Genomic DNA, 12,651 nt, shown 5'->3' on the forward strand with positions numbered 1-12,651 from the left:
CATTATCTACAAAACTACAATATCAGATACTGCGAAAAACTTCATTGCTCATTACATGTACGTTAATTTATGCGTAAAAATATAAGTTTGAATCAGCCCCCCGTCTTCTAAGGGTTAACTTAGACTCTGGTCAATCAACTATGTGTTATTATTATGGGAAGCCAAAAATGTCAGAATTTTGTTTACGGTATATTGTAGCTTTCTTTTTTTTTCTTTTAATCTTTGAATGGAGAAGACACTATTACCCTTCCCAGGCAATTAAGAATGATTTGAGAGCCAAATGGGCTGATACATCGAACTTTAACATTGAAGATTTATGCCACAATTGGCTATCCACAGTAAACCACGACTTAAAACCAGAGTTTAATTCAAACCCGACTTCAGAATATGGGCTTTTGTGTTTGCTAGTAGGTCCATGGTGTGACAACCTGTTCTGATAAAAATACTATCACTTGCATTCATTGTGACATCTACCTCTGGGAATAACAGTAAGATGATATGGTAGCAACATTTAGCACCACAGGAGCACATAAATAATCATTATACCATCTAAGTCTGCTGCTAATGATACTTCCAATCAAAATCGGGTACCAGCAGCCACTCGCCCGAATTCTGGGGATCGTTTCATGAAAGGACTTGTCGGACATTTTATCCGACAAGTCCCATTTTATCCGACAGCTACTATAGTAACACTGCCTCTCAGCCAATCAGAATCAAGGAAAGATGTCAGATCTGACAACTTGTCAGACAAAAATGTTGATGAAACGGTCAAGTCCAGTTTAACTTAGGCTATGGTCTACCTCGAGTGATGGTTCGCGTACGCCCCACTACACTTCACTACCGCTACACCTACCAGAACCCTCAAGATGCATAACTTGCTCTGATACTCCAAGTGACAAAGGTGTCACTTCATGTGGGGAAAACATAAGACTCATGTAACAAAATGACCAAACAATTATAATGAAATATTCTTACATTTCATTCTAATTTCACTACATGTCCATCCTCCAACCAGTCTCAAAGTTGGTGATTTAGAGACAGTAGCAATTTTCTCACACATATTAATTCACTGTTGATTTTAAAACATTGTAAACGCACAATTGCGCATAATATGCGGGGATTGCAGCTAAAGATCCAGAATATTTATGAGTATTCCAATAGATCATCGGGATCTGATAAATGAATATGCATTAGCAAAACAGAGCCCACACAAACCATCACTTGAGTAAGCTATGGTCCAACTTTGTGCCAAGATTATGGGAAGCTGAGAATGTTAACATGTTGTTCACATTTCATTCTTATTTTTCTTATTATTTCTTTGTTCTTCCTAAATACTCCTAGTGATGGTAAAACATGCTATTTTACTTGTCCAGACATTTTGAAAGAATTGAGTGTCAAATGAGCTGATATTAAAATTAAACCTTTACTGCTTTAAATGTTTGCATCTTCATTGGCTATCCATAGTCAAACCGCAGCATGAGATCAAAGTTTTAATTACGGTAGGCTGAGTTCAGAATACAGTCCACTATGTTTAATTTAGAGTACCACAGCCTCATGACATTAAAGAGAAATTCCAGTAGTTGCAGTAAACACTGATTTCATGAGAAAGTCTGTAAAACAAGGCTTAATTGTCAGTATATCATCAATGATCTAGATCTGGTACAGTTAAATTAACTGAATTTGTGAAATCTTGAAATCTACGCTGAAAAATGTTCACACCGAAGATCCCCAACACAGATAAGTGCACATGGGACAATGTATAATTATTGCTTAGGGCGTCGGGCCCGACGCTCTACCCGAATCCTATGCTTATTTGCTGATTTCTCACCAATTACGCAATTTCTTCCAGAATCCTTTGGCACATGCGTTTTATTTATACAGACACTTTGGTGGTCATTTCATTGGATTCTGTACGAACTCATTTTGATATCGTTACCAAAACTAGCATTTACCTTTAAAACTACTCAAACAGTCCCTGCTTCAATTTTTCCTAGAATGCAACATTTTTATGTCCAATACATGTCAATGTCCTATTATGACATTTATTTCATTCCACTGCCAATGGAATTTAAATACTTGAACAGAGAACAATGAAGTACATGTAGGGTATGAATTAGATTTAAGTATTTTCTTCATTTGGTAATCATACGCTATCTTTCAAAAAGCTCACTCTCTGTCTTTGGTTCAAAGCTTATAAACAGGATTTACATGCTGTGATATCTATGCAACATCAATATCATCAATTGCTCTGTCAGTTTGTAACTACATCAAACTTCCTCTGTGTACAGCTTGTCCACAGGCATAGCACTGCTTGTTTCCATGCATGAAACTCTTATTTCTGTGCATTTGCTTTCAATATTAAACTGCCATCTTTAAATCAGAAAGAGTTCATGTTTTCCTCTTGGCTTGTGTCAACCTACAGTGATGCATCCATCTTCACCGCTCTCCTAAAAGCAAAGCAAGGATCTTTGTCCTCGAAGCAATAGCCCCACATGACCTTGGTTAAGAGGTGATGCCCTTTCTGCCATCTGACTTCACAATACTCGGCATCCTGAGACATGCACACATCGTAAGTCTGCAGTCAGAAATTTGATCTTGAAGAGCTCACTCTTTGCTACTACCTTTCTCTCTTTCAAAGCAACGGACGATGACATACTGACCCTGAAATTCTAATACGTGTAAACTGGCAAAGTATGATTAAATGCTTTAGTTCAATAGTCTGATACATGTAGTTTAGCATTTCAGCATTTGTGCGTGCACATGAGCGTCAGTATGACCGCTGGTGTAGAATTTTCATCTCATTTCTTCCAGAAATTTGGATCTTGCGTGAGTCTTCTCTGGAAGTTTTCATACCACTTGGTAAGGACGTCAGCGGGCAGGTACTGGACACCAGGTTGAGGGGTCATCTGATCTTGGGTGATGGCGAAAGAAGAGGCGTAGTTGTAGAAGTTCTCCAGCATCTTCTGGGTGAATTGCACAAAGGATTCTACATTCGATGCCTGTATGACAAAAAAATATAGAGTTTAAGTTTGTATAAAAATCCATACTGTCAATATCATGAACAGAAACACCAGATGTCGGCAAGAATACAATAGGCAAAGGGAGATTCATCTTCAAAATGTTAAACAAAATACAAAAAAAAAGGCCTTCTAAGTTACAAAAGAGCACGGGGTCGCATGTCATAAGGTGGTCCAATTTCGCGAACAGGGTAAAAATGGTCAAAAATTTTATTTTTTGATATGTTATAGCTATTACCAATCTCTAAATAATGAAAAAGTTTTAAGTCTCGAATACCTTTATTTTTCCTTAAAATGACTAATTAACAGCTAATTATTACATAGACGTCAATGTAAATGTGAATTTTGAAATGTGTTTTTCTCAAATTGGACCTGCTGCACATAAAATGGTGTCAAAAGTTAATGCAACGTTGGATCACCCTAGTATTTTGCAGTTATAATCTTTAAACATCAATAATTAAATCTGTACCAAAAATTAAATAATTATCTATTATTGTATGCATATTAATTACACTAATTAATTAACAGTATTTACTTTCACATTTTTGCCCCCAAAATACCTGTCACTGTATTTATATGCTTGGCAAAATGACAATATCATGGGTAGAAATGTTTGTTGCAATGATACACAACATTTGTACTAAAAACTAAGATTACAAATTAGATAATTAACCAAATCTCTCCGGTTTACTAATTGATTAGGTTGCAGATCAGAGCTGACATACACATGTATTCCATTGCTGCATATTTTCAAAATTGTCAAATTTTTATGACATTTAGTTGTTCCCTGCTGTAAAACACCCAGAAATATGAGGATAACAGTCATATTACATATTATAGTAAGTTTTTAATTAGGTTTAATTAATATTTTATCATTTACCACATCCACCGGCTCCGCATCCACCGGCTCCGCCACCCCTGTTACTTCAAACTTAATGTGCTATAGTTTTTGTTCCTGATATTGTATTGATTTAATTCATAGTAATATATTTAGCCTATAGTTCTAGCTTCAAAATGAGATATTACTCAATAGATTTGGTAAAGATGCTGTGATGTAGCAACAATTTATCCATGGCACTGTGTGGAAAATTGTTCATACGCCACCCTTTTTGCATACCCAACTTATGAAATGCGACCACCTATAAATTGTAAACTTTTCAGTGCATAATGTAGTTTTGAATGCAAAGAGGAGAAAATAATTCCTGCGCAATACATATCTTTCCCCTATTAGTGTAAGCAGGATTTTAGAGGGGGGGGGGGTGGTTCGAGTTGAAACGTTTTCACCAAAAAAAATTGAAAAATTAGGTCTTTTCTTAACAAAAAAAATTAAGCAAAAAAAAAAAATAAAATAAAAATAAAAAAAGGTAGTCAGAAATATTGAGGGAGGGGGGGGGGGTTGAAACCCTGTAACCCCCCCCCTGCGTACATGCGTTCACACCCCCTCCAATTTGGTTAAGCCTAACCATTCTCAAAGAATGTATTAATTTGAAATCACAAGATTTTGCAAACCCTAAACAGTATAAAAGTTGCGGATCAATACCTTTATACATCATCATTGAATTAGATCATCACTAATCATGATTGTGAACTTGTGTTTTGAACCTGATCTTGCAATTCCACAGATTGAAAACACATGCAAACCATGATTGCTTCAAGGAACACTGACAATATTCTACTCATAAAGATCTGGGAAGTGTTTCTGACGTTTTATGCAACAAGTCCCGTTACCATAATAACAGTGCCTCTAAGCCAATCAAAACCAAGAAAAGTTATCGGAGCTGACTTGTTGGATGACAAATGTTGATGAAACACTCATGTGGAATACATACTTGTGTATTTGCTGCAGGTGTTTGCTGCTTCAACTCTGCCAAAGGCTCTACAGCAATCCCTATATGGGCTGAAGTGGAAGGGAGCAGTGCATTGGCCTGTTGTGCTTGTGTAAAAAAGCTATTTGGTGTTGATTGCACTAAGGATAAGAAGAGTACAAGGTTACTTGGTGGTTATAAAAACAGCACCCCACAGCAATTATCATGCTATAACAGTTTACCATCAGTATGAAAAAAGGTCTGATAAACATGGAGATTTGCAAGTGAATTGTAGCTGCTAATACCCATTTTTTTATTTTTCATTTATCTAACTTTGATTAATTAATTTATTTATTCATTTATTTATTTTTATTTTATTTTTATTTTATTTATTTATTTATTTTTTTTTTTTGGGGGGGGGGTGAAAAACAATTTATCAGGAATAACTAACCATATTTATAATTTAAATTCTATTACTTCAGATATGTAATGCCCCTTTCTGGTCAAAATAAGATTAAATGCATTTGGCAGAAATCTCTTTCATTCAGTACAATTGCAATCGTTCAAAAATTTGATTTTGATAGTTTTCAAAGAGAAAAGATCTGAATGGCTTTAAAGAGAAACAGTGCTCTGTATTTGTTTATCTTCAAATTTACACACAATGCCTACATGTTCAGGAAACTTGCTTTATAGTGCATTTTCATTTCAATACAACTAATCAGTACAGTACTGATTAAAAAGCAAAGCGAGAATCTTGAATACTCACTATTTTTTAGTCCTGATATCTTGAAGATAACACTGGGTTTCTCATTAGAGATGTAACCCAGGTTGTGCCACGTCATTCCAGTGGGGCTGGGCTGGCCGAAGTGGACCGCCGCTCCTGTACCTTCCGGGAAAGCTGCAGCCCCGGTGAGGAAGACAATGACATGATTGATGGAGGCAGCGTTGTCAATGTTGAAGATGAAGTGGGTGGGATCAACTTGCTGTGGCTCACCTTGCACCTAGATGAAAGATGAAAAATTATAACAAATATTGATTTCAATCAGTAGTCTCAGATATTAAAAAAAAACTTACTATCTTGAGAAAATACATTGTACTGTAAACAAGGCTCCACATTAACTTTTTTTGGTGGTGGCCCGTTCGGGCCACCAAAACCTTTAAATAATTTTTTTTGGTGGCCCAGTTAAAATATACGTGTAAATTTGTAATTTATTTACCTCCATGCAGTTGGGTACCCTTCTCAACGTCCAAATGTGATTTTGGGGCAATGAAATAAATTATTCATAGTTTCACTTTTTTAAATGCTCTAGTCTTCATTATTTAACTCCATGTATTTTGCCTCCGCTACTAATCTATTATACATAATTCCCAAGTCATAATAATTGCAGTTTTATCAAATTTGCTTTGTGATAATTAATAAAGGCTTTGTCTTGTCTGCTGTTTTAGAACTGCTGGTAGTATCAGTATGAAGAGATTCTAATGTTAGTTATGAACTTGAATTAAAACCTTTCAAGGCGACCCGTTCCAAGGACCCCCGTTTTCACAAACATGTTAGTCCCGAACCCCGTTCCAAGCCCCCCCCCCCCCCCCGTTTTTTGTCTTGCCCACGACACATACCTACCACTTTTTGGGTCGAGTATATCTTCTTATCATTTGGCAACCAGCCATAAAAATTCACATTGTTTTCTTTGAAAGAAATATAGGCCTATATATACCGTACCATATATATCATATTTAGGCCAAGTAAAAAAAGAAAGTAGTTGATCGTCCGGATTTTTTGAGAGCGGTGATGAGGGAGGTCCTTACTATTTGCTATCTTACTATTTTTTTAAAAAACAAGGAGGCATTTTCTCGGCCCTTTTTTTGACATCAGTGATGAGGGAGGTCCTTACTATTTACTATTTTTTTTGCTATTTTTGATTAAAATCGTTGTCAGGCCATGTCAAGCTCGAAATATGTGATCGATGCATGCTCAATATTTTTAATAAATGAGTAGAAATGTATATATATGCATGATAATTGATTGGAAATCTATGGAAAATGTATTATGTGATAAAAATCTATTTAACTTTTATACTGATGTATACCGGTACTGTATTGTAAAACAAAACGTTCATGTCAAGTGAATGATTTAAACATTCTTGTAAAGGTAAAAAATGCATGGGGGGTAGGGTCATTTTATTACCATGGAGCCATGTTTAGTTTTCCAGAGCCAATCTCTTTTTTTTTTTTAGCTCTGGGCATGGTTTCGCATCGCAGTTTTCCAGCTGCTTGTATATTCATTTACATGTTGTTTAATACTGTTCAATTTTTATTCATTTTTAATTGATATCAAATGTTAAATGATGATTGAGTTAATTGTTCACACAGGCCTAATGTTTATTATTTTCATGTTTGTAACTGTGTTAGATACTAATTTTTACAATTTTCCATCAAATTGAATAGCTCAAGGAAGAATAAAGTTTATCAAATTTGAACAGAATTGGCACTTCTTGGAATCCCATGAATTATTTTCAATCTTCATAAAGAATAACCCACTAGAAATTATTTTTTTAAATATTCAATGCACTGCCTGCTGACGTTAGAAAATTCAATTCATTTCACAAATTCACATGTTGCGCCAGCACAGTCAATAACATCGTCCCAGCACACAAGTCATGCATTACCCAACAGAGTCACAACAAGCAGTCAATCACCGTAACACACATCGAAGTACAGGTGCTATCACTCACCAAAAACCCCGCCGAAATACAAATTTACGTCATTAAATTGATTTTTCTGCGCCATATTTCCAAAGCATGCGACGGATTAGTTCAGATTCAGGAAGCGGGGTCCCCGAAAATGCACTAAAAATGAAGAAATCCGTGATCTTCCCCGAGTTTGCAAACTTTATTTTCACGCTAATTTATGATGGTATCTTCAAAATTCCAATAGAAAAACAAATCAGAATTTTTTTCTTTCTTGCAGTTACGGCGATATCGGACTTTGCAATTGTCATTGTTTTTGAAGTTGCGAGAGAGTTCCCAAAGCCCATGAGAGCAAATCGCTCGCCAATTTTGTGTTTTTTTTCGCTATTCAGCAGCCATAAAAAATAGTAAATATCAAGAAAATTGATGCTGCAATGAAAAAGGGAACATCAAAAAAGGAACGTCACGAATTTTTTTTTTTTTTTAGCAAATTTTCGAAAATAGTAAATATCAAAAATTTCCATGCGGCGGCCAAAATAGATGCGCGCGAGGACGATCAACTACTTTCTTTTTTTACTTGGCCTTATAGGCCTAAAGTAAAATTCAAATATTTCTTCCTTATTCTTTTTTTTTCTTTTCTATTATTTTATTATATCTTTTTTAGATCTAGGGTAGGCCTATCTACGAGGATTTTAAGTCGAGGTGTGTCTCAAAAATTAAAACCATGGCTTTCTACTCAAAATATGTGAGATATTAGCCTTAGGCCTAGTAATAGGCCTAGTAGTAGTACTGTAGTTTGCAAGTGAACCTAGTGACAGATAAAAGAAATGAGGAAAATCACAGCTCCAATGCAATCCTACATCCGTACCACTCATTCAATGAACAAGGCTGATGACCCGTACCGGAGTATGAGGGGCCTACTTGACTCTTGAGCTCCACCCGAGCTTCGCGGTAGAGCTCGAGCACCCGCCTTGGGTCTGAATGCAGGTAAATTGCCATTTGAACATGCGCCCACCCATTAAGATTCGTGTTTACTGCGACAGATCTCGATCTGACTGTTAGAACTTAGTTAAATAAATGTAGCATTCTGAGAAATATTCCACTTACCAACCTCCCAGCAACTAGACAAGCAAACATTCTTGCGCACTTGCTTTGCTGACAAATAGAAAATATAAAAGGTGACAAAAAAAAGCAGAACGATCGAGAACTTCCTGGGAAACGGAAGGCACAAGATGCAGTTCGTTCGTATACCGGTATGGTATACGTATACCGAAGCGCTCGCGCTCGGCCGGAGTCTAGATCGGAGCTCAGCAACTCATCAGGGGGGATGAGCTAGCAGGGCACTGCAGCGAAGACTGGGGGGGGGGGGTGCTGCAGCCCCGTCGCCATTTTTTTTTGCATGGTCAACCTCCGCTTTCGGCTCGATGAAAACAGGGACTACAGCTTTTCCGGGACGAAATGACTTTTTTGTTCATTTGTTTTATTTTACTTTTTATTTATTTGTGTTTTATTCTTTTGCTTAGGCTAATTTTTCATGGCCAACAGTTTGGACTGATAACCCAACATTCGCTCTCCACATCCCCTAATTATTTTGAGTCTCTTGTTTGTCGTGATGCCGCAGCATCATTGGCAGCGGAAGCCAAAAATTTTAGGAGGGGACAACCCAAGAAAAAAATTTGACAAGCAAAAAAAAAAAAAAAGGTTCTCAACCTAAAAATTTTAGGGGAGACGCGTAGGTAAATAAATTGACAAGCAAAAAAAAAAAAAAAAAAAAGGTCATCAACTACAAATTTAGGGGGGGACCGTCCCCCCCTCCTCAAATTTAGGGGGGACACGTCCCCCCGTCCCCCCCCCCGCCTATGCGCAGCATTAATTGTCTTACAACAAAACTTAAGTCCGATGTACTGCAGTCCATCATTTTAGGCCTATATATACATGTAGATCTATGATCTATATTAGCCTAATTCGGCTATACATACACTATTATCTCTTTCACACCCCTCCCACCTCTCTCTTCCTCAACTTTTTATTTCCTTAACTCGTTCTATCTTCCTTTGATCCCTCTCTTTCTAATTTCGCCGGCCATCGCTATCAATTTCCTCTCACCCCGAATCAGTTTCTCTCTCAGTTTCCCTTTCTCATCTTAAAATCCTGGGGAGCATTAATTGATTTAGGGGGGATTTAGGACTTGTCAGACATTTTATCGGACAAGCCCCATTTATATGACATTTACCATAGTAACAGTGTTTTTCAGCCAATCAACGTCAAGGAAAGTTGTACGATCTGACAACTTGTCGGATAAAGCTTTAAAAAATAAAGAGATTTTCCTAATTAAACCTCGCCAAATGGCTTTAAACTGGTTTTATTCACTTGAATACTCAGCCAATTACCCGGTTTTGTGATAAAATACGGAATCAATCAAAAGCGGCCTTGATCTTGATGTTCATTCAAGTTTTATTGATATCTTTTATGATATGATGACATAATGTCATCTTTATAAAATGACAGAAATCACTGTAGTAAAGACGTTACGAGCAGTAAACGGGCCGGGGGGGGGGGGGTGAAAGCAATTTTTTATTGACCTATTAAAAATTTGGGGGACACCCCCACACCTAGCGATATGTATACGGGAAATATTAACCAGCATGAGCATAGTCTTTTTATGTTTGAGTTAAAGGCCTCTAATGATTTTTTTCATTGGCTTTAGTAATGAACCTGTTATATTATGCTGATCGAGCTTTAGTTGATATATGCAAATGCGAGCGAGCGAAGCGACCGAGTAAATTTTAAGAAGTTGGGAGACATGATGACCAATATCGTTTTTCATGCTATGCATGATGATTATTGGATAATGCGGCGAGTGGCAGAGGCAGATCAAGCTTTCTCCAATAGGAGGTAGGGACCGATGATTTTTTTTCAACCCATATTTTTCCCGATCGGCCGCTCAAATATGTTTGTTTCTTTCTTTGAAGAAGTATAGTCCTAGCAGTCATTCTTAACTTTATTCTAACAAAACATAAATAAATCCATGTAAGCCGTAACTGAATAATGCAAGCGCAAAGCACGAGCTAATATTTTTTGTTTGATATTTCATTGTATTTTTTCCTGAAAATTGAACATTCTGAGCAATGTTTGTGATCGTGAACAAGATGTGTATGTAACTAAGTAATTACGGCGAGCGCGAATCGCGAGTAAAAATTATTTACGTTCTGACCTGATCTAAATTGGACTTGTTCAACAATCAAATAATGCCAGAGCGAAGCGCTAGCTGAAATTGTTGTCATTCTGATTTAAAAATTTGGCATTCTAAGCACTTTTTGTAATCATGAACAGGACAGGTATACATCAGTGGCGGATCCAGAGGGGGGCGCCCCGGGCGCGCGCCCCCCCCCTATTTTCGCCGGATTTTTTTTTTTTTGATGGTTATATTTACTGGATTGGTACAATGTAGTCAATTTCAAGGGCTATAGATCTAGTCAAAACTATATTTTAACTTACGCTCATGGCCTTTGCGTTCGCACACATGCACCTCTGTCATACTGTATTGCAATATGTAAATTCCGGAATTCCAGGGCGCGCAAGTCGATTGGTTGGAAAGTTGCACCACTTATAATCGGGAGTTGTAGTGCAGTGACCAGTGTGAAGATGTTGGATTGGATATCATTTTTTCCCGAAATTTTGTGTTTTTTGTAACATGCGTTTGTCCGTCTTTATGGCAAATACATGTAAATTGTAAGTAAGAAATCGCAAGAGAAAGTGTCAACGATGCGAATGATAATGTCTATCCCCGAGATTATTCTTCACTCAAAGATGAAGCCCTACACTGCGAAAAAAATGGGTAATATTTTACCCAACATTTTGCCCAACATTGGACAGTTGTCAACCCAACCAACTATTAGGTATTTTTTCTCAACGTTTTGGGTAAACTTTTATGCCCAACTTTTGGGCAAAAATATTTACCCAATTTTTTATTACTCCCTACATTATTTTAACCATAAAATGGGATAATTTTCCCAGTTGTTGGGTATTTCTGTTTTTCTGTATAATACCATATGTTGGGTATCATCTACGTATATTACACAATAAAAACACACTATAAGTCAGCAATGCATTTTCTTGTCTTTTTTTATTCTTATATATCAACACTCAAACATTAAAAAATGTAAAATGATTCAAAACCGTGATCAACTCCATGCAGGATGAGAACATTTCACATTACACTGAATGCCTCTAACTGGAAAGTCGTTGAATAACAGTGCCATTAATGATACATTACTATATAATTATAATCAAGAAAAATCAAGGATAATCAAGGATGTACGTAAAAATCCAACGCTACCTTACATTAAACATGTTTCCGTTCTTAAAGTAAACAAAATCAACCAAGTTATCATGCTTCTGCATTAAAATCAAACTGTTAGAAAGGAATATACTTCCTGGTATCACTCCCGGGGGGGGCACTCGACCAAAAAAGTGGTGGGGGTGTGCCGCGGGCGAGACAAAAAACGGGGGCCTTGGAGCGGGCTTATTGTAAAAAGGAGGGTCCTCGGAACGGGCTTCGGAACGACAAATGTTTGTGAAAACGGGGGTCCTTGGAACGGATCGCCAGCGTGTGAGCGCGTATGCATCCCTACGGAACGGTCATGCGTGCATGATGCAGCTAGCGCGGCCTCCGCCGGGGAGCTCTGCGGCCGCTTTTCACCAAAATTGCAGCTCATTCAACGCAATCGGAGCGGCGTAACGAAAAATATGCGAAGCTTTGGAGCGGATTTCTCTCTTCTTTTTTCTCGATAAGAAGAAAATGCTATGCCTTGGAGCGGCTTTCTTTGTTCTTTTTCTCAACAGGGCAAAAATGCTATGCCTTGGAACGGAAATTTGAGTGTAAAAATGGGGGTCCCCTCCGCGGCACATACCCACTATGCATTATATACTGAGTGCCCCCCCCGGGGTATCACTTTTTTTCTAAACAAGTAAAAAATGTTTACAAATCAAAGATACAGTCCACTAAATCAACACTACCTTACATTAAACATGTTTCCGTTCTTAAAGTAAACGAAATCAACCAAGTTATCATGTTTCTGCATTAAATCGAACTGTTAGAAAGGAATATACTCCCTGGTATCACTTTTTTTTCTAAACAAG

At 37.3% G+C, this 12,651-nt stretch overlaps 1 protein-coding gene across 1 annotated transcript; it reads right to left on the minus strand.

Moving 5' to 3' along the window:
- Window positions 1–2,638: 2,638 nt before the first annotated feature.
- LOC121414045 (protein Hikeshi-like) lies at window positions 2,639–8,757 on the minus strand. Its single transcript, XM_041607090.1, has 4 exons — window positions 8,617–8,757; window positions 5,589–5,823; window positions 4,847–4,983; window positions 2,639–2,999 (listed from the first exon to the last, which is right to left on the minus strand). Exons 1-4 carry the CDS (start codon window positions 8,644–8,646, stop codon window positions 2,799–2,801), a joined length of 603 nt encoding a protein of 200 aa, XP_041463024.1. The 5' UTR covers window positions 8,647–8,757; the 3' UTR covers window positions 2,639–2,798.
- Window positions 8,758–12,651: the final 3,894 nt, after the last annotated feature.

This window comes from Lytechinus variegatus, chromosome 4 (assembly GCF_018143015.1).
Source record: "Lytechinus variegatus isolate NC3 chromosome 4, Lvar_3.0, whole genome shotgun sequence".
In the NCBI taxonomy this organism is placed as follows: domain Eukaryota; kingdom Metazoa; phylum Echinodermata; class Echinoidea; order Temnopleuroida; family Toxopneustidae; genus Lytechinus; species Lytechinus variegatus.

Bases quoted from the DNA above. Each gene is read 5' to 3' on its own strand.
- LOC121414045 (XM_041607090.1), bottom strand. From the start codon at position 8,646: ATGTTTGCTTGTCTAGTTGCTGGGAGGTTG. The intron at 4,984-5,588 runs GTGAGTATTCAA...TCTTATCCTTAG, and splicing joins GATATCAGGACTAAAAAATA to TGCAATCAACACCAAATAGC. The intron at 3,000-4,846 runs GTATGTATTCCA...TTTGTCATACAG, and splicing joins CACCTGCAGCAAATACACAA to GCATCGAATGTAGAATCCTT.